This window comes from Leucoraja erinacea, chromosome 30 (genome assembly GCF_028641065.1).
Source record: "Leucoraja erinacea ecotype New England chromosome 30, Leri_hhj_1, whole genome shotgun sequence".
In the NCBI taxonomy this organism is placed as follows: Eukaryota; Metazoa; Chordata; class Chondrichthyes; order Rajiformes; family Rajidae; genus Leucoraja; species Leucoraja erinaceus.
In genome coordinates this window covers 3,088,761-3,116,549 of record NC_073406.1, presented here as the reverse complement: position 1 = coordinate 3,116,549, position 27,789 = coordinate 3,088,761, and the positions used below count along the sequence as shown (strand labels likewise).

Below are 27,789 nucleotides of genomic sequence, written 5' to 3'. Positions count from 1 at the left end.
CCAAGGTGAAACGTCCCCTATCTATATTCTCCAGGGATGCTGCCTGACCTGTTGAGTTACTCCAGCTTGGCTGTTTTGTAAACTAAGATCATGCTGGTTTAAACCGAAGATGGACGCAAAAATACTCTGAAGAAGGGTATCAATCCGAAAAGTCACACATTCCTTCTCTCCCAGAAGGAATGTCATACTCTGAAGAAGGGTTTCGGCCCAAAACGTTGCCTATTTCATTCGCTCCATAGGTGCTGCTGCACCCGCTGAGTTTCCCCAGCTTTTTTGTGTACCTTCTCTCCCATCTGTTGCCTGTCCTGCTGAGTTACTCCATATAAGCATATTTTAAAATATATATGTTATATATATATATACTTATATATTCATATACACACACATATATAGTGTATATATACATATACACATATTTATATTATATACACATATACACACACATATATTATATGTACATATACACATATATATTTATATATATATATATATACACACACACATAAATAGAAACGTACACAAATATAAATACACATAAATGCACACACATAAAAACAAACCCCAGGGTGACCTCGTTGGGCGGGGCCTAGTCTCCTATCGTGGCGCACCACGCTGGCGTTGACGTCACGACGACCTCATTGGGCGTGGTCTCCGCCACCGCGTGCTCCCTTTGTGACGTGCGACGCCTCCCCCCCCCCCCCCCCCCCCCAGCAGTGACGCGACGCCTGCGCCTTGGCGCGGTGTGCGAAACTACATCTCCCGTGATGCAGCGGCGCCTGGGCCGGGGCTGCCGCTCCTCCAGTATCCCGTGATGCCGTGTGGCCGCCGGGACGGGAGCCTGCACTAGGCCGTGGTGGTGGTGGTGAGGCGGCGGCGGCGGCAACACGATGGCGGAGAGTGAGTACGAGTCGGTGCTGTGTGTGAAGCCGGAGGTCCACGTCTACAGGATACCCCCGAGAGCCACCAACCGGCGCTACAGGTAGGGATGGCCAGAGTCTGTGAGGAAGGGTCTCGACCCGAAACGTCACCCATTCCTTCTCTCCAGAGACGCTGCCTGTCCGTCCCGCTGAGTTACTCCAGCATTCCGTGTCTATATCTTCGGCGTGAAGCGGCATCTACAGTTCCTTCCCACACAGATCCATGTCAGGCGGCCGGGCGAGGGATCTGTGGACGATCCCTTGTGTAATGCAGGAAGCCAGCAGCAGCCAACCTTTAATTGTGTCGTGAGGAACTGCAGATGTTGCTTTACACCGACACTGGTGGGCACAAAATAATGCTGGAGGAGTAGCTGGGGCAGGCAGCATCTAATGCATGTTCGTATTACAATTCATCTTTCAATTCATTTAATTGTCCTCTGTGTCGACCATGGACAATGACTGACATTCCTTCCTGCTGCAGCTGCATGTGACAGGCCTGTAAGCACTATGCACATACTTAATGTAGTGTAGGCAAAAATCCAGTAAAACCATCACCCCAGTACCAGTGCATAAAAAACCTCAAAGTCTTTAGTGCCACCGAAGACATCGTTCGGGTTAGTGTTGTGCAGTGTTCACGAGCTTAGTGGTTGTTGTTCATGGCTCTTGAACAGTGTGGCTACTGTTTTTTAGGCTCCTTTGTCGTCTTCCTGATGGTAGGATTGAAATGGGAGCGTGGCCAGGGTGGTGTGGGTCTTTGATGACATTGCCTGCCTTTTTGAGGGAGTGCCACCTCTATATCCCTTTGATGGTGGAGATGTTAGTGCCCCTAATGGGCCGTGCAGGTGTTTACTCGGTGTAATCTTTCGAGTTGCCAAACCAGGCGGTGATGCAAGCAGTCAATGTTCTTTTCTAACAGTACACATGTAGAGATTAAGGCGAATGCCAGCCTCAGAGACAGTGTGTGTGTTTGAGGAAAATAATGCCGCCACAGGTAATGAGCTCGGGTGTCAAATGGTGCAGAAGAAACAAGAGAAAAGGCAGGCTTCCAGAAGATGGCGAAGAAATCACAAGATGTTCGTGTGAAGCAGAGAGAGAACAGTCTTTGTCAAAATGAGGAAGTGCTTTATCTGCATTTGGAAATCAAAACTGCAAATACCCAGTGGGTTAGCTAATGTGTAGAGATAACACAATGTTTTGGAGCCAAACGGTATCGAACTGAAATCAGGTGATGCTTGATCTGACGAGTAATTTTAATGCTTTGCTTATCACTTTGAATGCAATGGCTGCAGTAAATCTATTTGCTCGCTTTAACAATTGGCAAACTGACAATGCGGATGGGCTGACCATATGGAAGTATAAATTAAATATAGCATAGTGAATTTGGCATCCGTTTCAGGGGATAAGATAAAATGTAATGTTAAATACAGACATTCATCATTTGATGTGACATCCAGTCCTGGATCATTTAAGTGAAGCGGGTATTTGGATTCATCTGCACATCTATCTGAGCCGACTTAGTCTGGCGAATGCTACTGTTTACTCAAGGTCCAAGGTAACAATGATTTGTTGCAGAAATTTAAACCTAGTTTGTTGAACTCTTTATCACAAATGACATTAAACAGTTAAATGTAAGTTACATTGAAGAGCAATGTTGAGATTGTGGATTTGTTGAAGTAGCATGTGACAGGTATTGGGAATTGATAGTTGAGAGTACACGTTTGTTTCTCTGATCAGCCTCTTCAAATTGCCTGCCTGCCTTTTCCCTGACGCATCCCAAATATGGCTCAGTATAACCTTGCTAATGTCATACTCTTATTTTTCATCTTTGTGTTCAATTTTTTATAACATGTGAAAATGAAATTAAGGGTCTGGAATGACATCAGGTAAGAAACTACGGGCGGTGGGATGCTGTGTAGACTTTGTACCTTTTGTTAAAGTTGCTGAATTATTGTGCGAAATCAAGCTGCCAAAATCTGCCAATGATATTTCACTGGAACAAGGACTGAATGTGAGCAAAATACAAATTGCTGGAGTAACTCAGGCAGCATATCCCTGGAGAACATGGACAGGTAACGTTTTGTGTTGGGCCCCATTTTCAGACTTGCAAATGTGTTGCTTCAGGTCGAGACCCTTCAATTCCCCAAGGAAGCTGCCTGACCTGCTGAGTTACACCAGCATTTTTTATCTGATCCATGTAAGGCTCTGAACCAGTTGGGTTGGATGTGTGCTTGTAACCCGAAAGAGTGTAAAAGGACCTGCTTTTTTATTTTTACAACAAAGTGAATCAAGAAGATGATCTTCATCTTGCTAGTGAGTGCGATGTTCAGATTCTCAAAGACGGTGATTTAAAATATAGATCCCGTAGAATGCGGCAGAGTGGCTCAGCGGTAGAGTTGCTTCCTTACAACTCCAGAGACCTGGGTTTTGATCCTGACCATGGGTGCTGTCTGTATGGAGTTTGTATGTTCTCCCTGCGCGTGGGTTTTCTTTGGGTGCTCCAGTTTCTTCGCACACTCCAAAGACGTGCAGGTTTGGCTTCTGTAAAAAGATTGTCCCGAGAGTGTAGATTTGGATCTAGTGTACAGGGTGCGGACTTGGTGGGCCAAAGGGCCTGTTTCTCTAAACTAAACTAAAAGTGTAATCAATAGTCAATTTGAGTTTAAATTGAACCTGTTTGCTTTTAATGTGACAAATTGGAACTTGGTTATTACAATAGACAATGGGTGCAGGAGTAGAGGCCATTTGGCCCTTCAAGCCAGCACCGCCAATCAATGTGATCATGGCTGATCATTCACAATCAGTACCCTGTTCCTGCCTTCTCCCCATATCCCCTGACTCTGCTATCTTTAAGAGCCCTATCTAGCTCTAGCTAAATGTTACCTGCTAAATGTTGATTGTGGTTTAGTGCATGTGATCAAAATTTGGTCACAAATGAATGGAAGTGATGAAAGGCTTGGTTAAAGCAGATAATTCTCAGGCCCAAGTCAAAATGGGATGGAGAAGATTAGAGGGAGTTTCAGGGCAATGATTAACATTTGTGGTACGTAATAGGACTGATCGGAGGAATGGCGATATTTTGATATTTTAAAGCTTAAGGGAGCAGAAAGCATGTGAAGGGATTTTAAAATGCAGTGCGCTTTGAACATGAGCCAATGTAGGTCACTGTACAAGGAGCGATGAATCGGCATGTCAATGTCAGTTGGGATACAGGCAGCAGATCTTTGGATGAGCTTACGGTAAATGTAGAAAAGTGGTAGAGGGGAGAGAGCAGCCTGGAATGTATTGGAAGAGGGAAGATGGAGGAAGCTGAGAGAAAATTCCGCTCTGTAGCGGATGAAGTGTTTGACCTTGTAACTGAGCTGCTACTGAGGCATTTGATCTGCCAGGCCTTGGGAGATAAAGTTTCCAGTGAAATGAGAATTCTGTTAATGGACTAATTTCACAATGGTTCAAATACAAAGCCATAATAATGGATTCTGTTTTTCAAAAGGTGTTTCCTAGCACAATTTCACAGCTTGGGTTCCAGTAATTTCAGACTCATGTTTGTTTAAATTTGGGTGTCTTTGGAAAACCGAATTATAATTCTCATAGTGCTGGAACTGAACATCAGTCATAAGTGATAGGAGAAGAATGTAGCCATTCGGCCCATCAAGTCTACTCCACCATTCATTCATAGCTGATCTATCTCTCCCTCCTAACCCCATTCTCCTGCCTTCTCCCCATAACCGCTGAAACCCGTACTAATCAACATCTATCTATCTATCTCTGCCTTAAACATATCCATTGATTTGGCCTCCATAGCCTTCTGGGCCAACGAATTCCACAGATTCACCATCCTCTGACTAAAGACATTCCTCCTCATCTCGTTCCTAAAGGAAAGTTCTTTAATTCTGAGGCTATGACCTCTGGTCCTAGACTCTCCCACTAGTGGATACATCCTCTCCACATCCACTCTATCCAGGTCTTCCACTATTTGGTAAGTTTCAATGAGATTCCCCCTCATCCTTCCAAACTCCAGTGATTAGAGGCCCAGTGCCTTCAAACACTCATCATATGTTAACCCACTCATTTCTGGGATCATTCTTGGGATCCTCTCCAGGGACAGCACATCCACAGATATGGGGCCTAAAATTGCTCTCAATACCCCGAATACTCACTGTCTTGGTTCATGGCTGGTAATATTGGGGAAGCAGTCTGCAGTGGCGCAGCGGTAGAGTTGCTGCATTATAGTGATTGCAGCGCCAGACACCCGGGGCCGATACAGACTACGGGTGCTGTTTATGGAGTTTGTACGTTCTCCCCGTGACCTAGGTGGCTTTTCTCCGATATCTTCGGTTTCCTCCCACACTCCAAAGACGTGCAGGTTTGTAGGCTAACTGGCTTGGGTTTGTATCCTTGGTATAAGTGTAAATTGTCCCCCGTGGATGTAGACTGGTGTTAATGTGCGGGAATCGCCGATCGTAGCGGACACGGTGGGCCGAAAGGGCCTGTTTCTGCGTTGTATCTCTAAGCTAAACCAAACCTTGGCACTGAGAAGCTGCTAGTTGCTAACCTCTTATGGTGATGCATGTCCAACTCCTGATCCTGTAGTCGGATAGATGCCGCTTTAGATAGACACTGGGCAACAGCGACTGGATGGTGCGAATAATTGTGTAAAATTGCTACGTAATGAGTTGTATGAATGCAATTATTAATATGCACGAACTACAACATCTCACTCGCAACGTAAAGTTAAGGAGGACACTGATCAGCAGAAGCAATTTGAGTCGAGAGTTGGGCTTGTCACTGTACCTCAGTACACGTGACAATAAACAAAGCTACAGGGAATCAAGAGCCTTATCATCCTGAAACAGAACAATGAAATTCTCACTCGCAGCGGCATACTAGATATGCAAACGTAATACTCAGCAGACAACATAATAAACAACAAAAATAAGTCCAATATATAAAATCAAGCGATGTAGAACCAAGACCAGCCCCAGGTAGACAAAAGTGCTGGAGAAACTTAGCGGGTGCAGCAGCATCTATGGAGCGATGGAAATAGGTAACGTTTCGGGCCGAAACCCTTTCGGGTTTCGACCCGAAACGTTGCCTATTTCCTTTGGGTATCGGCCCGAAACGTTGGCTATTTCCTTCGCACCACAGATGCTGCTGCACCCGCTGAGTTTCTCCAAAACTTTTGTCGACCTTTGATTTTCCAGCATCTGCAGTTCCTTCTTAAAGACCAGCCCCAAGTCCCTACGTGCAATCAATGCAGTTAGGAATTTAGTTCGAATTAGTGGCGTTCATTAGCCTGATGGTTGTTGGGAAGAAGCTGCTCCTGAACCTGTGTGTTACTGTGTTGTACCTTCTGGTTTAACACACCAGGTTATCAATATCTTGTGGAGTTTGTACCTCCTGGGCTGATAGATAGCCACATGGGGCTATCGTGCAATGGCATTTTCCCTCTTCACTCTGGTGTTTATCAATCCTACTGCAAGGTGTTGAGATGTTTAATGTTTTTTTTGTATCCTGACCCCTTCACCCCATTACTCACAGTCACATTCAGCTCATTGTAGGCCTCTAACTGGTTTGCCATTGCAGTGTTTCAATGTGACTGGAACCTCTTGCCCCACCCTTAATCTGCAAGCTCTTTACTGCGCTCATCGCCCAGCTGATGACCCTGTGAAACTAGAATGGAAGCAGCCTTGACCTGAGGGATCACTTAAGGGCCGGTTAGGGTCTTTCAGTGACTTGCCGGCACCCATCATAGTAGCAGCAGGTCGCCGAAAATGTTCAACATGTTGAAAATCCAGAGGCGACGAGAAAAAGGTACGACTCTTTGGGACTACTCACGACCATACAAGGGTCACGTGTCGACATGTCGAGGGATGACGCCTGTTTGGTCGTGAGTAGTCGACCAAAGAGTCGTACTTTTTTTCTGGTCATTGCTGGCTTTTCAACATTTAAAAAAAAAAAAAGAATCTGGTGACCTGCCGCGACTATGACTGGTGCCGGCAAGTTGTCGAAAAAAATCACGTAAGTGGGACAGGCCTTTTACTGCACCAGTTAAATATTTAGAAGAGCACATTCACTGTGTACAGACCTCTTGAGAAATTGTGTATCTTTCCCACGGATTTTCCCAAAGAGCCACGCACTTTGATTAAGCCAAAACGCCCACAGAATGCGCATTCTTTGATGCTTGACCCTGTCCTAACAATACCACGTCTTAAAAATAGCCACTCTCTTTTTTAACATTGTCTAATTTCTGTCCTTGCATCTGTGCCAAACATTTGAACCGTAACTCACTGAAGATCATTTAAAAATAAATTGGATAGGTATATGGACGGGAAAGGAATGGAGGGTACACAAACAAGCTGGAGAAACTCAGCGGGTGCAGCAGCATCTATGGAGCGAAGGAAATAGGCACGTTTCGGGCCGAAACCCTTCTTCAGACTGATCGGGGGCGGGGTGGGCGGGGACAAGAAAGGAAAAAGGAGGAGGAGCCCGAAGGCTGGGGGATGGGAGGAGACAGCAGGGGGACTGAGGAAGGGGAGGAGACAGCAAGGACTAATAAAATTGGGAGAATTCGATGTTCAAATGTTTTGTTAGTCCTTGCTGTCTCCTCCCCTTCCAAGGAATGGAGGGTTATGTGTCTGAGTGCAGGTAGATGGGACTAGGTGAGAGTAAGTGTTCGGCACGGACTAGAAGGGCCGAGATGGCCTGTTTCCATGCTGTAATTGTTATATGGTTACAAGATCGATCTTGTTTTCCGTCTGATTATGCTTCTGAAATGCTCTGGGTCTTTTTCAGAGTTAAAAGATGCCACAAAATTAACATTTTTGCATTTATTGATGAACCATTTCTATACTTGCTCAAAATGGGGTCCAGTAATAGGTGATGTTTCAGGGTGGCGCAGCAGTAGAGTTGTTGCCTCATAGCGCCAGAGACTGACTACGGGTGCTGTATGTACGGACATTGCACGCTCTCCCTGTGACCATGTGGGTTTCCTCTGGGTGCTCTGGTTTCCTCCCATTTTCCAAAGACCAGCAGGTTTGTAGGTTGATTGACTGGTTGTAAATTGTAATTACTGTTTAGGAAAGAACTAGTGTCCGGGGAATCGCTGGTCGGTGCGGACTCAGTGGGCAAAAGGGTGCGTTTCCACACTGTATCTCGAAGATAAACGGATACAGAAAGGTATCGGAAGGAACTGCAGATGCTGGCTCACACTCACACTGAAGAAAGACACAAAATGCATTAGTAACTGGAGTAACTCAGGCTGCATCTCTGGAGAGAAGGAGTGAGAGTTAGATCCTTATTTTAATTTCTCAATTTCTGCTTGGGTGTTGGGAGAAATTGCTGTGTATGAGAAGCCAAGATTGGATAAGAGAGTACACAAAATTACTGGAGAAACTCAGCGGGTGCAGCAGCATCTATGGAGCGAAGGAAATAGGCGACGTTTCGGGCCGAAACCCTTGATGAGGTTCATCTATGGAGCGAAGGAAATAGGCGACGTTTCGGGCCGAAACCCTTGGTTTCGGCCCGAAACGTCGCCTATTTCCTTCGCTCCATAGATGCTGCTGCACCCGCTGAGTTTCTCCAGCAATTTTGTGTACCTTCGATCTTCCAGCATCTGCAGTTCCTTCTTGAACACATTGGATAAGAGAGATCAGGTTCACATCTTTCAGTAACAAATTGCCATGCAATCATAAAGGTCATATCATTAAACACTTTTACTAAAAATGTGTTAGATTCAGCAAATGCGTGTGCTGAGTCATATATTGCTGAGAAAATGTGCTGATGAAGTTCCACCATGAAAGAGAAAGGCAGAAAGAGCTGTGATGGAGGTGCCTGCCAACAGTGTTTCACATGATCAGCAGCCCGTGTGACGGAACAAATGCAGGAAGGAAGCCTGAACAAAAACACTTTAAATTCCCCAGGATCGAATAAAAAGCAAATTGAAAAGAGACAACCAGCAAACATATCAAGAATAATGTTCAAGAAGGAACTGCAGATGCTGGAAGATCGAAGGTACACAAAATTGCTGGAGAAACTCAGCGGGTACAGCAGCATCTATGGAGCGAAGAAAATAGGCGATGTTTCGGGCCGAAACCCTTCTTCAGACATATCAAGAATAGTTGCTTGTTAATAAATGGGTGACACCAGTATGTAATCCAGAACAAAAAATGGCTCCTTGTAGGGAGCTTAATGTCGCCTTTAATCCCCAGAGCGGATGGAAGTGAATTGGATGCAAAGGTGCATTCTAAATCCTATTTTATGTTTTGTTTAGCTTAGTTCAGAGATACAGCACGGAAACAGGCCCTTCGGCCCACCGAGTCTGCACTGACCAACGATCCTAGCACTTTAACACTATCCTACACACACTAGGGACAATTTACCATTATACCCAGCCCTTGGCGTGTCGTCCACCCAGAGCAGGTGCAAGCGTCTAGCCTTTTCTGTTTTCCCAGTTAGCATTGATGAGGTTCATTTGAATCTTGAGACAAATCCAGGCGGTGGTGTCAAAATGACCAACCGCACCACAGTCAGCGCCTGTTGAACAAGCCTTTAGAGCCCATGTCTGAAGTGTTCTTAAAATGTGTCTTAAGCGGCAGAATGAGGAAGCAAAACAGGATCTGCCTGGCACATATCACTCAATCCCAGTTGTGGTTTTGTGTTATTCTATCTTGATCTTGCCTTTTGAATTTGTATTGTACTTTCTCAAATTGTGTGCAGAATATGAAAGCGCGCATGGAACGATTCTATTGTTTAATGGTGCAAATTCATCCAGCCTAATTGACCAGGCATACTCAAGCCTTCTCATGTTTGCATCTTTGTCTTCAGTTACTGAAACATACAAATCCATGGACAACTGATGCCACGTTGCACACACCACGTTATAGAACAAGAAAGCTAAATGCAAATTTTCCAACTTATCTGTATTTCATAAGAAGTTGTGCCAATTGTAAGTCTCATGAATCAATGACCTAACTGCAGTTTTATTATCTGATCTCTGCTTAAGTGGCAATTTGACTACTCAAGATCAATGGCTCTTGGTCACCAACCAGTAACTGTTGGCAAATGCTCCAGAACAAGCATTTTTGCAAAAATGTTGCCAGGACTTGAGGGTCTGAGCTTAAACAGAGAGGTTGAGTAGGCTGGGACTCCTTGGAACGCAGGAGTATGATGGGTGGTCTTATAGAGGTCTACAAAATCATAGAACATTTTCCTGCATCTAGCTTGTCCATAGAAACATAGAAAATAGGTGCAGGAGGAGGCCATTCGGCCCTTTGAGAGGTGAAACAGCATGAGAGGAATAGATGCACAGAGTCTCTTGCTCAGAGTACGGGAATCGAGGACCAGAGGACACAGGTTGGGGGGGGGGGAGAATTAGTTGGAACCTGAGGGGCAACTTTTTCACAAAAAGGTTGTGGGTGGGGTGTATGGAACGAGCTGCTGGAGGAGGTAGTTGTGGCAGGTACTATCGCAATGTTTAAGAAACAATTGGACAGGTGCATGGGTAGGACAGGTTTATGATAGGGGTACGAGCCAAATGTAGGCAGGTAGGACTAGTGTAGATGGGGCATGTTGGTCTGTGTGGGCAAGTTGAGCCGACGGGCCTGTTTGTACACTGTATGACTCTAATACTTCGTAGATCAATAGACCACCAGGTCAACTCTTAGAATAACCTGTCACCAGTAACTGGCGAGAGTCCCTTTTGATTAATAGTGTGAGATATTGGAGGCTGAGAAGCACCTTTTTTTTTTTTTTGCTTCCTTCATTTCCTTGAGATCTAGGATGGACCAATAGGCCATGTGGGTTGTCAGGTGGTTCATGGAGCCCCACGGATCAGGCAGGTTGAGGCTAACTGCATGGCTCTTTTTGTCCCTTATACAAGGAACTGTTGTGCTAGAATACTGTACTCTGCACCCTGTATCTTTCCCTTTGTTCTACCTACTGCACTTGGGGTCGATTTGATTGAATTTATGTACAGTATTATCTGATTTAAGAGTCAAGAGAGTTTATTGTCTTGTGTCCCAGATAGGACAATGAAATTCTTGCTTGCTGCAGCACAACAGAATATAGTAGGCATAAATACAGAACAGTTCTGTGTGCCTATATAGCATAGACCATATACACATAAATAAACAGATAAAGTGTAATAGGCTGTTATAGACCAGAGTTTGTTTGATGGCGAGTTTAATAGCCTGATGGTTGTGGGGAAGAATCTGTTCCTGAACCTGGATGTACCAGATTTCAAGCTCTTGTACCTTCTATCTGATGGCAGCGGAGAGATGAGTGTGTGGCCAGGATGGCGTGTGGGTCCTTGATGATGCTGGGAGCCTATTTGCGACTGCGATATATTTAATTAGATAGCGTGTAGAACAAAGCTTTTTAATGTACCTCTGTACACATGACACATGGCCCACCTGAAAATAGGTGCAGGAGGAGGCCCTTCGAGCCAGCACCGCAGTTGCCTGGGTTGTGCGCCATCTTAGATCTGCCGCTGGATTGTCTTAACTTAGTTTGTGCAAAATGGTACTCTGCAACTCTGAGTACAGTTGAGCCCCAACTGGGAGGAGGTGGCTCTGTGAATGTGTTGATGCCGCTCCCATTGTTGGGAGTTTGAAACAGCAATGGTGTGATTCTGTCTGAAGGCCCTGAATCTTTCAATGGGTAATGTTATACCTGTCCCTTTTTCCTGCGCAGAGCTGCAGACTGGAAGTTGGATCAACCGGACTGGACGGGAAGGCTCCGGATAACAGCAAAAGGAAATATGGCTTACATTAAGTTGGAGGACAGGAATTCGGGTATGTTCACTGAAACCGTCTGTGTTTGAGTCCTTAGACTTTAGAGATACAGTGTGGAAATAGGCCCTTCGTCCCACTGTGTCCGCCCCGACCAGTGGTCACCCCGTAGACCAACACTGTTCTACAATTTTACAACTTACTGAAGCCAATTAACCTACAAATCTGTGCGGTGTGGGAGGAGACCGGAGCACCTGGAGAATACCCACGCTGTCACAGGGAGAATGGACAAACTCCATACAGACAGCACCCGTAGGCAGGGTCGAACCCGGGTCTGTGGTGCAGTAAGGAAGTAACTCCACCGGTGTGCCACTGTGCTGTCCTTGTACTGAAGGGCAACTTGCACTTCTATCACACCTGTCACAATGTTTGGATATCCCAAAGTACTTTACTGTCCTGTTTAAGAAGGAACTGCAGACGCTGGAAAATCGAAGGTACACAAAAATGCTGGAGCAAAATCCTGCGAGCAGTCGTATGATCGAGACCAGATAATCACCATGAAATGGTGCCATGAAACGTTCTTTTCATTCTAGGTTCTTCTGAAAATATATCACCCCCGTAATACTGCTCTGGAGGAGGGGAAAGCTACATGTTTTCTTCTGTTCAAGACTCGGGAATGGGCCTCCACCGTAGACAAGTGCTGCCAGTAAAATACCCTCTCCCTGCTATTCCAAAAGCACAAGATGTCCCCTGTTCAGGGTTATGATGTGCTGGTGAAACTCGTGGAGTCGGTCACCATCTACGGAGGGAATGGACGGTCGGCGATTCAGGTCGGGGCCCTTCTTCAGGCCGATCCCTCCACGAAACATCGTCTCATCCATTCCCTCCACAGATCCTGCCTGACTTGCCGAGCTTCTCCAGGACTATGTTTTGCTCACCGTTCCAGCCTCTGCACTTCCTTGTGCCCCTTTTTTAGGAGTTGTTGGCATCTCCTGTTCATATTGCACCCTGGCAGTGAAGTCAATCACAATGGATACATTCTGTCCTTACCAAATTTGAGTAAGCAGCAATTTTTTGATTTTAGCATGCAGGGTAGGACTCAAGCACTCTCGTTCGTAATCCATAATATCAAGTGGCCACGTGCTTAATCTAAACATACCGTCGAAACCTTTCATGTACTAAAAACAAGTGCAGTATTGGATATGAGACCTGGCTGGCAATCAATACATTGTGCTCTGCTTGCAGTCTTTCAAGCCAAGGTAGATAAAAGTGCTGGAGAAACTCAGCCGGGTACAGCAGCATCTATGGAGCGAAGGAAATAGCAGCATGAAGGAAATAGGCAACGTTTCGGGCCGAAACCCGAGGGTTTCGGCCTGAAACGTTGCCTATTTCCTTCGCTCCATAGATGCTGCTGTACCCGCTGAGTTTCTCCAGCACTTTTGTCTACCTTTCACCTACGGAGCAAAGGAAACAGCAGCATGAAGGAAATAGGCAACGTTGCCTATTTCCTTCGCTCCATAGATGCTGCTTGTACCCGCTGAGTTTCTCCAGCACTTTTCTCTACCTTCGATTTCCAGCATCTGCAGTTCCCTTCTTAAACAAATTCTTTCAAGCCAAGTCAAGTGAAGAGAGTTTATTGTCACGTGTCCCAGATAGGACAATGAAATTCTTGCTTGCTGCAGCACAACAGAGTATTTACTACTGTTGAGGATGACCTCGGGCGATCAAAGGTTACTGCTGATAAACCAGTTGCAGTCGCATTTAACCTTGCATTGTTGGTTTGCCCTTGTTCCCAGGAGAGTTGTTTGCACAGTCGCCAGTCGACCAGTTTCCCGGTATTGCAGTGGAGAGCGTTGTCGACTCCAGCAGATACTTTGTCATCCGCATCGAGGATGGAAACGGTAATTATATCTGGCCGCTGTTTGCAACTTTATCATTCACTACGCTAAGGAAATGCGAAAGTGTGGAGCTTAGAAACATAGACAATAGGTGCAGGAGTAGGCCATCCGGCCCTTCGAGCCAGCACCGCCATTCAATGTGATCATGGCTGGTCATCCAAAATCAGTACCCCCCCCGTTCCTGCTTTCTCCCCATATCCCTTAGCCCTAAGAGCTAAATTTAATGCCCCTGTCCCACTTAGGAAACCTGAACGGAAACCTCTGGAGACTTTGCGCCCCACCCAAGGTTTCCGTGCGGTTCCCAGAGGTTTTTTTTTTTCGGTCTCCCTACCTGTTTCCACAGCCTGCAACCTCCGGGAACCGCACAGAAACCTTGGGTGGGGCGCAAAGTCTCCAGAGGTTTCCGTTCAGGTTTCCTAAGTGGGACAGGGGCATTACTCTCTCTTGAATACATTTTTTTGGGTGGCATGATACTTGCCAGTCTTTAAATGTCGATTTTTATTTAGTTTTTTTGTCTTGGACTATTTTTATTAAGTTATTATTTAGTTTCACTTGCCGCAGATGATTGAGTTAGAATACCAATGGCATATCGGTAAGCCTTAAGGGCCTGTCCCACTTACGCAATTTATTTTTGGTGACTTGCCGGCACCCGTCATAGTCGCATCAGGTTGCCGAAAGTTTTCAACATGTTGAAAATCCAGCGTCGAACATTTCGGCAACCTGCTTGCGACCATGACGGCAAGTCACCAAACCCCTTTGTTCCAGCTCTGATCCGCATGTTTCCACGCTTCCTCCAATATCACGAGCCCGTAAATGATGCACCAGCCTCTCATGTGGCACCTTGTCGAATGCCTTTTGGAAATCTAAGTACATTACATCTAGACGTTCACACCTATCAACTCTCCTCATCACGACCTCAATGAATTTGAGCAGATATGTCAAATGATTTGCCATTCATAAAATGATCAGTTTAGTTTATTGTCGCGTGTATCAAGGTAAGGTGAAACACTTCTGTCGCGTGCTAACCAGCCAGTGGAAAGACAACACACGATTACAATCGAGCCATTCACCGTGTACAGATACATAAGAGAATAACGTTTAGTGCAAGGTAAAGCCAGCAAAGTCCGATCAAAGATAGCCCGTTAGTAGTTCAGGGCCGCTCTCTGGTTGCGGTAGGATGGTTCATTTGCCTGATAAGAGCCGGGAAGAAACTGTCCCTGAATCTGGAGGTGTGCCTTTTCACACTTCTATAGATGGAATAGGGAGTGGCCAGGGGGGAGTGGCCAGGGCCAGATTTGATTATATTCAGCTTTCCTCAATGATTAGTTATTTTCTCATTGATTAAACTTTGCCAGTGATAGATGTTAAAGCAACTGGCCAGCCGTTCCCAGCCAGCTGTCTTCCTCACCTTTTGAACAAAGGAGTCACATTGGCTGTTTCCTTGTTCTTCCGTAACATCATATAACCTGGGCACCCAGATTTCATCACCTTACCACCTTGCCTCCGTAAGCTGTTAGATCATACTTGTCAACTTATCCGTGAATGCTAGGAGAGGTTGGAGGGGCTGAATGGCTGACCCACCCATTTGTATTTTTTTCCCTGAATGTTAGTTTAAGGTTGCCTCTTAATTGCATTTAAAAATCCGCTCAGTAGTTTGAAAAGATGTATAAAATCCATTGTTGCGTACACTATAATTTACCAAACGTTTTCATTACCCAGGGCGACGTGCGTTTATTGGCATCGGATTTGTAGACCGTGGCGATGCTTTTGATTTTAATGTTGGGCTCCAAGATCACTTCAAGTAAGTAACTTGGTATTACTGTACTACAGAGTTTGGATTGATTCAAGATAAAAGAGAGTTTATTGTCATGTGTCCCAGATAGGACAATGAAATTCTTGCTTTGCTTCAGCACAACAGAATATAGTGGGCATAAATAAATACAGAACAGAACAGATCAATGTGACCATATACCATGAATATATATATACACACACACATAAATAAACAGATAAAGTGCAATGGGCTATTTAACGATCAGAGTTTTGTTTGAGTTGAGTTTAATAGCCTGAAGACTGTGGGGAAGTAGCTATTCCTGAACCTGGATGTTGCAGATTTCAGGCTCCTGTACCTTCTACCTGAAGGCAGCGGGGAGATGAGTGAGTGGCCGGGATGGTGTGGATCTTTGATGATGCTGGCAGCCTTTTAGAGGCAACGACTGCAATAGATCCCCTCGATGGTGGGGAGGTCAGAGCCGATGATGGACTGGGCAGTGTTTACAACTTTTTTTATTGTTCAATATTGGGATTAGAAAATTGCCAGGTGTCGTGTACAAGATAAATGATCATGAAAGTAGACTCGGAATACTGGAGTAACTCAGCGGATCAGGCAGCATCTCTGGAGAAAAGGAATAGGTGATGTCACAGCTCGAGACCTATTCCTTTTCTCCAGAGATGCAGCCTGACCCGCTGAGTTACTCCAGCATTTTGTGCCTATCTTTGGTACAAACCAACATCTGCAGTTCCTTCCGAAACAAATGATCATAATTAGTCGTGAATAAAGTAAGTTTACAACTACCATTTTATAACTTCAGGTTGGAGCCTACGAGGTACTTATAGACCTGACATTCAAGGTGGCTTGAAATAGAAACATAGAAATTAGGTGCAGGAGTAGGCCATTCGGCCCTTCGAGCCTGCACCGCCATTCAATATGATCATGGCTGATCATCCAACTCAGTATCCCGTACCTGCCTTCTCTCCATACCCTCTGATCCCCTTTAGCCACAAGGGCCACATCTAACTCCCTCTTAAATATACCCAATGAACTGGTCTCAACTACCCTCTGTGGCAGAGGGTAGTTGGATGGATGGATATGACTTGCATCACTATCTTGGATAATATGACAATGGTGCCTCTTGTTTTTTTATTGCAAAGTCAAATGTTCGTTTGAAACGTTTCCAAAGTAACACGCTGTATGTTATATTTTTCTGTAGATGGGTCAAGCAGCAGACTGAACTCGCCAAACAAGCTGAGAATCCAGACTCCGGACCCAAGTTGGACTTGGGATTTAAAGATGGACAAACCATCAAATTAAATATTGGGGTGAGGAACAAAGTCAAATGTCAATACATTTTGAATAAGTAAGTTTATTGGCCAAGTATTCACATACAAGGAATTTGCCTTGGTGCTCCGCCCACAAGTCACAACATGACACACAGTGACAGTTACGAATGACTCAGAAAACACTGAACATTAATAATAATAAAACATTAATGATAAAACACCATTGATCAAGCATGTGGACCAACAAAATACCAGATCAAAGGGAGGCTACAGATTTTTGGGTGTTGAGTAGAGCAACTACTCGTGGATAAAAACAGTTTTTATGTCTGGCTGTGGCCGCTTTGACAGCCCGGAGTCGCCTTCCAGAGGGAAGTGATTCAAAGAGTTTGTGGCCAGGGAGAGAGGGGTCAGAGATGATCTTGATAATAATGTGGATGGTATACTCCTGAGGCTGAAATAGAATTTTTAAATGGTATATCGCGAGGTTAATCCCCGGGATAGCGGGACTGTCTTATGAGGGAAGATTGGGCTTGTAGTCACTGCAATTTAGAAGTGATGAGAGGGGATCTTATAGAAACGTATAAACATTATAAAAGGACTGGACCAAGCTTAGATGCAGGAAAAATGTTCCCAATGTTGGGGGAGTCCAGAACCAGGGGTCACTATCTAAGAATTTAAAATTGAGATGAGAAAAAACTTTTTCACTCAGAGAGTTGTGAATTTGTGGAATTCTCTACCACAGAAGGCAGCAGAGGCCAATTCACTTGATGAATTTAAAAGAGAGCTAGATAGAGCTCTAGGGGCTAGCGGAATCAAGGGGTATGGGAAGAAGGCAGGCTTGGGTTACGGATTGTGGATGATCAGCTATGATCACAATGAATGGCGGTGCTGGCTCGAAGGGCCAAATAGCCTCCTCCTGCACCTATTTTCTATGTTTCAATATGAGAAGAAATATCCATAGACATAGAATCATAGTCTTCAGGTGTGGCAAGTCAATGTGATGAGGATTAATATCCCTGCCAACATGTAGTATTTTTCAGAGTAAGGTTTGAATGCTGGGAGGTTGGACTTTGGGCAGTTCAAGAAGTGAAGCAATGGATCTTTCAGGGTTGGGTTTGGGAAGGAAGGATTCCTACTTGTGTGTTTGTGATACAGGTAGATAGACAGATAGTAGACACAAAGTGCTGGAGTAACTCAGTGGGTGAGGCAGCATCCCTAGAGAGAAGGAATGGGCGACGTTTTGGGTCGAGGCCCTTCTTCAGTCTGATGCTGTCTCACCCGCTGAGTTACTCCAGCATTTTGTGTCTACCTTTGATAGCGATGCTGGCTCAAAGGGCCGAATGGCCTACTCCTGCACCTATTGTCTATTGTCTAGAGTCACCACAAAGGGACCGACAAAGTTACAAGAAGTACTCATCGCCTTGTTTCGTCCCCCACACCCCCCCAAAGCCAGGTCGCGCTTTGTTCTTTGTCAGAGCCTAGGGTTGGAGTCTCAAGGTGGGTACCTCTACGAGGAACATCCATCTTGGCCCCTCCTCGAAACTCCAACCCCTAGGCCAGGGGTGGGGAACCTTTTCATGTTGGAAGGCCGCAATAATCTGCTGTAATCTAATAAAGCCACATCCAAGAAACGTCAATAAGATATACTTGATAATGTACATTATTTTGTTAAAATGGCCCTCGGGGCTTACTAATGTTTTAATTGTGGCCGTCAGTCGGGGAGGATTATTTTGTTGAATCTTCTTTTACTCTTTGGTATTTTAAATACGTTCACTTTAAGATTAAAATAAAAATAATCAAAGATGAACAAAAACATATTAATAATAATTTAAATATTTTTTTTAACAAAATTTGGATTCATTCAAAAGGCCGCACTTAATGGCTTAGAAAGGCCGCATGCGGCCTTAACACCGCAGGTTCCCCACTTCTGCCCTTGGTTCTGACCCCGAGGTTTATTTTGTGTTTTCAGAATGAGTGCTTCATTTTAGTTTGAGCCAAGTGCGAGAAAAAAAATTGGTCGCTGTTCACCCTCATTATTGTTCAGAGGTACTGTACGTGCTTCTGCAGGGACAGGGTGAGATTGAATCGTAGTCAAACAGTGGGCTGCACTCGTGGGATAAGTGTTGGGGAGACAGCTGGCAGCCACAGCATGGTATTCCAATGTAAGCCATCAATTTCCTGTGCGGCCAGGAGCAGAGGTTGTCTTTTACGGTAAACGAGACGTTTTGGATTAATTTTCAATCCCATTTATTGTCAGCATGTACGGAAGAAGGAAAACTCGTCCGCCAAGCCTCGTCCGCCGGCTGGTGGTATGGGTTTGCTTCCCCCTCCTCCGGGTGCCAAAGCACCAACACTGCTGCCACCACCAGGATCTATCAGTGTGCAGGATTCAGTCATGCACCAGCCTGTGAAGCCTGCTACTCCAGGTGAATGTGATGCGACTTCATCCACTTGTACAGCGCGGAAACAGGCCCTTCGGTCCAACTGGTCCATGCTGACCCAGATGCCCCATTCAAGCTCGTCTCAAACGGCCCATATATCTCTCTCAATCTTTCCTAGCCACGTTCCTGTCCAAGTGCCTTTTAAATGTTGTCCTCTGCCGGTGGAGGCCGGTTCCCTGGATACTTTCAAGAGAGAGATAAATAGGGGTCTTAAAAGATAGCGGAGTCAGGGGATATGGGGAGAAGGCAGGAACGGGGTACTGATTGGGGATGATCAACCATGATCACATTGAATGGGGGTGCTGGCTCGAAGGGCCGAATGGCCTAATCCTGCACCTATTGTCTATTGTCATAGTATCTGCCTCAGCTGCCTCCTCTGGAAGATTATATCCACCACGCTCTGTATGAAAATCTTTCCCCTCTCACCTTAAATACATGTCCTCTGGTTCTTCCTTCTCCTAGTCTGGGTAAAAGACTCTGCACATTCACCCAGTCTGAAGAAGGGTTTCGTCCCGAAACGTTGCCTATTTCCTTCGCTTAGATGCTGCTGCACCTGCTGAGTTTCTCCAGCTTTTTTGTGGACCTTCGATTTTCCAGCATCTGCAGTTCCTTCTTAAACACCCAATCTATTCCCCTCCCGATTTTATACACCTCTATAAGATCACACATACTCCTGGGCTCCAAGGGAATCTCAGTCAGGCTCTCGAATGCTGGCAAAATTCTCGTAAACCTTCTCCGCACCTATTCCAGCTTAACGACTTCCTTCCTACAGCAGTGTTTAAGAAAGAACTGCAGATGCTGGAAAAATCGAAGGTAGACAAAAATGTTGGAGAAACTCAGCGGGTGAGGCAGCATCTATGGAATGAAGGAATAGGTGACGTTTCGGGTCTCAACCCGAAATGTCACCTATTCCTTCGAAGAAGGGTCTCAACCCGAAACATCACCTATTCCTTCGAAGAAGGGTCTCGACCCAAGGCGTCACCTTTTCCTTCGAAGAAGGGTCTCAGGGTCTCGACTCAAAAAGTCACCTATTCCTTCGAAGAAGGGTCTCGACCCGAAACGTCACCTAATTCCTTTGCTCCATAGACGCTGCCTCACCCGCTGAGTTTTTCCAGCATTTTTGTCTACCTTTGATTTTTCCAGCATCTGCAGTTCCTTCTTAAACAGCTGATCGGTTTTGAGTGGTCAGTTTTATGGCTATTCACCATGATTTGTGGCTTGATTATAAATTATGTTTGTACTTTATCTGTACAACTTTATTAATAATGATTTTTTGAAACGGTTACGTGTTTCACTGATAATTCTCTATTACATGTGCAGAAATACTGGGAGACCTCTTTGCCCCAGATGTACCGCCTGCTCAGGCTTCTCATGCTGCCGCCGCGGATCTGTGGGGGGATTTTGCAACAGCCCCCAGGTTAGTAACCCATCCGTTGTAAAAGTCTCGCCAGCAGTTGTCAAACAGTGTTAGTGTGATGAAGTATGCCAAGCGCCAAAATCTCTCGACTCTCCATACTGTCTCAATATGCTACTGCTCTACACTTTGTCCTGTATCTGAGATGTCTATCTCATCTGATGAAGGGTCTCGACCCGAAACGTCACCCGTTCCTTCTCTGGGTCCAGAGACGCTGCCTGTCCCGCTGAGTTACTCCAGCTTTTTGTGTCTATCTTCGGTGTAAACCAGCATCTGCACTTCCTTCCTACACGTGTCTGCCTAAGATGTATCTAAGTGCTTGTGTAGAGTGATGCCTGTACTGAACTGTGTACAAAAAAAAAATGAGCTTCTCTGTACCTTGGTACGTGTGACAAATAAAGTGCCATTGAACCATTGAAATATTTTGTCTGACTCGAGGAAATATTGCCACAACCTTAAAATAAGTTCATTATTCAACTCCGAACTGCCACTTGGCAGAGTGGCATACTGCTGCTTCACTCTGCAGCTTACGTTTGAACCTCTTGTGCAACTGAGGTGAAAGTTTTTGCTTTGTCGTTGATCTCTGGAAAGTTTTGTGCAACGTTGCTGACCATAATCTAACTTGCTTTTTCCGTAGCTCTGCCTCGAGCCAAGTGACCCAAAGTGCAAACTGGGTGCAGTTTTGACACGGGGGACATCTTTAGGGGTTTTGTCCTTTTGAAGAATGTAAGACGCTGGGAGACCGTGATAGACATTTGCTTTCTGGTAAGATATTGTGTGGAGGTGTCAGCGGCTGGGAGTCCACGTGGTGTCGGAGCCAGCTGGATTCTGGACTCGCGCCCTACAGTCCTGGAGGGGTTCACTTACATTTCCGATGTATTTGTACCAGGATACCGAGCAACGACAGGGTCTCCACATCCTTTGACTTCTAGCTACGGTGACTTCGCTTCATGGGTGATTGGATTCTGTTTCCTAAGGGGACCGACCAGGGGGACACAAATGCTTATTAAAAATGGCCTAGTTGTGTTTTTGATTTTTTTTGATTTTTTTTTTTTTTTTTTTAAACACTGTGTAATATTGGTCTTAACTTGGAAGTGTTCCTTAAGCACATCAACCTGTATTCAGTCGCTTTCCATTCCGTACTTGGATCTCTTGATCTTTCATTATAACAGCCTGTATTGAGTTGGTGTGGGGTAGAGTACTGTACTGAATAATAATTTCCACTCGAAGAGCAAAGCACTATGATCGGCTAAAGCCCTCCAAACCGGCACTCTGCTGCACCACTGACCTTCCCCGAAGTGATGGTTTAATGATTGGGTACTGGGTGACCAGCAGTGGAGAGCCGGGGCTTATTAATACATTCGCTTTCCCTTCCCAAGTGTTTGCTGTGGCCAGCAACCTTTAACCTCTGGCATAACTTGTGAACAATTTGTCTGTAAATAAGAGTTTGTCTATTTCAATATTTATACAGTTTGGCGGGAGGGGGGGGGGGGGAGAGAATTCGGAGCTGTTAATCAAGCTGGGGGTAAAATTGTGAAATTTCATTACCTTTGGAAGAATGTTCCAAATAAAAAATATCTATTGAGTTTGCGTGGCTATTTTGACAATTTCTGCAGTCTGAATGTGTCAAATCTAATCTATTGGCATTGACGTTCACTGCCTTCTGTCCTGTTGGTACATAGACCTGTTTTCCCATAAAACACATCAAATTAAATGAACTAGTGACTGTTTTGGCGATGTAATGAACTGCAGATGCTTGTACACAAAACAAAACATATAAAGTGCTGGAGTAACTTGGAGGAGCGGGCAGCATCTCTGTGAGGACGTATAGGTGACGTTTCGGGTCGGGACCCGTCTTCAGACTGACGCTTTTGGTGTTGGAAGGAACTGCAGATGCTGGTTTAAACTGAAGGTAGACACAAAAAGCTGGAGGAACTCAGCGGGACAGACAACATCTCTGGAGAAAGGAAATTGGTGGCATTTCGGGTCGAGAGACTTCTTCAGGCTGAAGAAGGGTCTCGACCCATCACGTCACCTATCCCTTCTCTCCAGCGATGCTGCCTGACCCGCTGAGTTGCTCCAGATTTTTGTGTCTATCTTCTGGCATTTTTGGTGTTGGTTGAGGAGGAAACATTGATGGGGACATCACCTGCCCACCACGGAGCTGGTTGCCAATGGCAGCTAAAATGCAAACTCCCTTTCAACTACAAAGCAACGTTACCTTCTCAAAACGGGCGTAAAAGTAAGGTTTAATTCATAATGTACTGTTTATTTGGCCCATTTGTACTGATTCCACCATTACAGCTTGTCAGCGTACGCTGAGATTGGTTTATTATCGTGTGTACAATTATTTATTGTACAGTGAAAAACTTTTTTTGTTGCGTGCTATACAGTCAGCGGAAAAACTACACATTGATTACAATCAAGCTGTCCACAGTGTACAGATACATGATAAAATGGAATCACGTTTGGTGCAAGGTAAGTCCGATTAAATATAGTCCGAGCGTCTCCAATTGGGTAAGAAGGTAGCTCGGGACCGCTCACTAGTTGGCAATAGGATGATTGAATTGCCTGAAAACAGCTGGGAAGAAACGGTCCCTGAATCTGGATTGTCATCTGAAATCTGGGCCCAGAACTGTTCAGGGATTCTGGCTTTGCATTCTTGGGGGCCAAAAAAAAAGCTTTTGTCAGCCTCCACGCCTGGGTACATCTGCTCCCCCCCCACCCAACATCTGGCTGCATCTGCCCATCAACCTTCCACATCTGGCTCCATCCATTGGTAGCAGGCTCCTGCCTCTCCCGTCCCACTCTCCCCTCTATGCTAGCTATCTCCCCTTTGCATTCTCAGTCCCGGGGCAGGGTCTCACCCCGAGACATTGCCTCTCTGGATGCCGCTTGACCCACTGAATTCGTCCAGATGCTCCAGATTCCGGTATCTGCGGCCTGAATCCATCTGAAGGAGATTCGCGACCCATCACGTTGCCTGTCCATGTTCTGCAGGGATGCTGCCTGGCCCGCTGAGTTCCTCCGGCACTTTGTCTGCAGTCTTATGCCTAACTCTGGAGCTCGTGGCTCCAAACAAGAATGGGGCTGGGCGCACATGAACCACCTCGCTGAGATAAGTGTGTTACTAAGTAAGCCAGGCTGCCATGTACACATGGAGTAAGTGACCCCCTCATTTAATGAATGAAAGGACAGACAATGCCCTGTGCAAGCGTAAAGTGGAATCTGGGTATCACCCTGGTGACAAGCCTGTGGCTGGAGGGTTTGTTTACCGGTTTATTAAAGCTGAGTGACGGTGACAACAATTGATCCAGAATGTGAGTGGTGTTTAGGCAAGTGCTGAAGTGCGGTTTGTTAGCATCGGGGGCGGAGTTGCCTCCTGGTTACCTGGCACCAGGGCCGCCCAACAAAAGGTAATAACTCTGGCCAGGTTTGTCTCCCGCACTGGCTCAGGTAACCCGTTTCAGAGGAGTTCTGCAGTGTGGGCCCCACCCAGAGACATTGGGGGGGGGGGGGGGGGGGTGTTATAAACCAGTGCTGACCACAACGAGGGGTTGACTCACTGCTGCCTGGCTGCTGATGTTGTAAGTCCTGACTTTCCTTGATTTATGATTAACTTGTTGGCGGCTGTCGTGGGATTTAGCGCATGTATTTGTGAATGATATTTAAACAAAAATTACTCCAGTTTGAAATGTTTAACCATCACACTGCCAGAATGATTTCAAAACTATTTCAGCCTAGTTACCTCTGAATGGTAAAGGTTATGGATCAGATTATGCACATTCCCTGAGGCAGAGTGTTGTGGACTTTTTTTTTAATTGTACCTGCTAATTTTTTTCCCCCAGTGATTTACTGTACATTGTGGAATATGTTGCAGGTTCCCATTTCCATAATCCAATTGGGACCGTCAATTCTGTTTTTACAAACCAAGCTGTCTTAATAGTGTGTGGGAAGGAACTGCAGATGCTGGTCTATGCTGAAGATCGACGCAAAATGCTGGAGTAACTCAGCTGGTCAGGCAGCACTTCTGGAGAAAAAGTTCCTTCGACCCGGAACATCACCTATTCCTTTTCTCCAGAGATGCTGCCTGACCCGCTGAGTTTAGTTTAGAGATACAAGGTGGAAACATGCCCTTTGCACCGACCAGCGATCACCCCGTACACTGACTGGATCCTACACACACACACACACTAGGGACAATTTACAATTTTACCAAAGCCAATTAATCTCTAAACCCGCATGTCTTGATGAGAAAAAAAAATTCTCACACAGAGTGGAGAATCTGTGGAATTCTCTGCCACAGAAATTAGTTGAGGCCAGTTCATTGGCTACTTTTAAGAGGGAGTTAGATGTGGCCCTTGTGGCTAAAGGGATCAGGGGGTATGGAGAGAAGGCAGGTACAGGATACTGAGTTGGATGATCAGCCATGATCATATTGAATGGCGGTGCAGTCTCGAAGGGCCGAATGGACTACTCCTGCACCTATTTTCTATGTTTCTATGAGTGTGGGAGGAAACCGGAGCTCCTGGAGAAAACCCACACTGGTCATGGGGAGAACGTACAAACAACGTACGGACAGCACCCGTGGTCAGGATGGAACCCGGGTGTCTGCCGCTGTGTCCGCCGACTTACTCCAGCATTTTGGCCCTATTGTGTGCCTAATCTGCAGATGGTATCAGTCGATACATTTTCTAGTCCACATCCTTGGAGGGATACAGCTCTATAGATTATAAAGTGCCTTTACAATCATTGATCAACTTAGTTTAGTTTAGAGGTACAACGCGGAAGCACCCGTAGTCAGCTCCACTGCTGTGCTGCTTGTGGAATTAGACACACAAAACAAAGCACCCATTAGACTCCGACCCCACATCCTAACAGATTTGCAGAAAGATTTGGAGGAATCAACCTTTCTCTTAACCCTGCTGCCCCCTGCAGAGATCCAGGATAAAATCTGACTGGCGATGGACATAAGCCGGGCGATTCATGTGTCACCTGAGGTATTGTGAGTTTGAACCATATTAATTATAGGTTAAAATCAATCTTTAGCAAAGCCTACTTGTAGCACAACCTGCGATAATCATGGAATCATCACCTTATCGCTGCTTCTTGTGTATGGCGTGCACAGCCTAAAGTTGTAGGACAACTTGTTCTATTTGATCTTATTTGATTGTGCACACCGGGTTGATTGCATTTGTCACAGGGCAAACCACGTGAAGGTTGCAATCTCCCACCCCTTATCAAATGGGAACTGATTGCTCTAGACAAATCAATAGATACACAAAATGACTGGAGTGACTCAGCGGGACAGGCAGCATCTCTGGAGAGAAGGAATGAGTGGGCGTTTCGGGTCGAGACCCTTCTTCAGCACAGTTCGGAGCAGACCCTTCTCTAGACTGGTTTCCTTGTTGACTAGCATCTAAGTCAAAGATTTTGGTTTAAGAGCCGCCGCTACTGGTTCAGGTAGGTGAACGGGAAATATTTTTCTTTGTAATACTAAGGAGTGTTACATTATTCGTGCAGTAAAAGTTCCCATAAACATCAACCGAATGTTAAACAAAGTGATGTTATCCATGTGCACATTCTGGAGCGCCTGTGCAACTTTACAGAAGCGTTCTTACATTCTTTCACTCGGGGATCAGTTTAACTTGGCATCATATTCAGCGCAAACATGGACGGCCTGTGCAGTAATGTTCTTTCTTCTGCAAGTTCTTAGATTTGGAATGAATACCTAATTCCGTGAAAATGTAGAAACAGAGACCTGCAGTCGCTGGTTTACACCAAAGGCAGACACAAGGTGCTGGGGTAACTCAACTGGTCAAGCAGCATCTCTGGAGAGAAAGGATGAGTGACGTTTCGGGTCAGGACCTTCCTTCAAACCCTTCTACAGTAGGATCCTGACCTGAAGCTATCATTTTTCTCCCGAGATGCTGCCTGGCTCGCTGAGTTACTCCAGCACTTTGTGCCTGGCTAGTTCTTTGTAGGGCGAAAGCTGCTATATTAATCAGATTTTTTTTTCATTTAAGAAATATTTAAGATAAAAGGATTACACTTGTTGAGCAGCAGGGTGGCGCAGCGGTAGAGTTGCTGCCTCACAGCGGCAGTGACCCGGGTTCGATCCCGACTACAGGTGCTGTCTGTATGGAGTTTGTACGTTCTCCCTGTGACCGCGTGGGTTTTCTCCGGGTGCTCCGGTTTCCTCCCACACTCTAAAGACGTACAAGTTTGTAGGTTAATTGGCTTCAGTAAAATGGTAAACAGTCCCTAGTGTGTAGGAGTGATCGCTGGTCAGTACGGACTCGGTGGGCCGAAGGGCCTGTTTCAGTGCTGTATCTCTAAAGTAAACTAAACTATTGAATCAAATGTGCCGTGCAGGCTGGTGACCTGCACTGACCAATGAAGGTTGAAGGTGTTTCCATGAATCTTGTGGTGTGCATAGGAACTGCAGAATGTGTGTGGGATTGGGATGGTCTCAGGTGAAGGGAAATCGATGGGCAGCTTGTAACAAAGAAATGGAAGAACCCAGCCCAGCAGCATGTGTGGAAAGCCAAGCCTATCGACGTTGCAGGTCAATGACCCTTCAGAAGCGGTCAGTTTTGCTCTTGATGCCATTCATCCACATAGGAAGGAACTGCAGATGCTGGTTTACCCCGAACATAGACACATGACTGGAGTAACTCAGTGGGTCAGGCAGCATCTCTGGAGAAAAGGAATGGGTGTCGTTTCGGGTCAGACCCTCCTTCAGGAGTCATGCTGTGTGACCCGCTGAGTCACTCCAGGTTTTTGTGTCTTGTATCTGCTGTTTACCTGCAGTTTGGTTTCGTCTATCATTAAGAGTGAATGCAGAGGAGGAAAGGGGAATTGTTTTACTTAGCTTTAAAGTGAAACTGGACCAGGGTGAGCTGGAGGAATTCTGGGCGGCTAGGAGCAAGATCGCAGCAACTCGCAGTTTGGAACATTTCCCCCGGTACAATTAAAGCTGATCGTTGTGCATAGTTGCTGAGCTGAGCTTGCTCTCAGACCTGTTCTGTGACATTGTTGGCTCTTTCCACGTGTCTGTTTAACAGCTGAGGCCTGATGTAGCGGGCCTTAGATTAGGAAGTGAAAGTAACTTTTCATGTCTCATGCCATCATGTCTCATTGTGCCAGCATCTCGGAACCCATACCGAAAATAGACACATGTGTGTGTGTGCGGGTGCGTGTGTGTGTGCGGGTGTGTGTGTGTGTGAGTGTGTGTGTGTGTGTGTGTGTGTGTGTGGGTGTGTGTGTGCGTGTGTGTGTGTGGGGGTGTGGGCGTGTGTGTGTGCGTGTGTGTGCGGGGTGTATGTGTGC

General features: G+C 45.7%; 1 protein-coding gene across 1 annotated transcript; it reads left to right on the top strand.

Moving 5' to 3' along the window:
• Nucleotides 1–775: 775 nt before the first annotated feature.
• On the top strand, nt 776–21,892 carry LOC129711485 (adaptin ear-binding coat-associated protein 2-like). Its single transcript, XM_055659121.1, has 8 exons — nt 776–979; nt 11,607–11,707; nt 13,441–13,545; nt 15,262–15,343; nt 16,533–16,641; nt 18,860–19,028; nt 20,364–20,460; nt 21,095–21,892. Exons 1-8 carry the CDS (start codon nt 888–890, stop codon nt 21,141–21,143), a joined length of 804 nt encoding a protein of 267 aa, XP_055515096.1. The 5' UTR covers nt 776–887; the 3' UTR covers nt 21,144–21,892.
• The last annotated feature ends 5,897 nt before the right edge of the window (nt 21,893–27,789 follow it).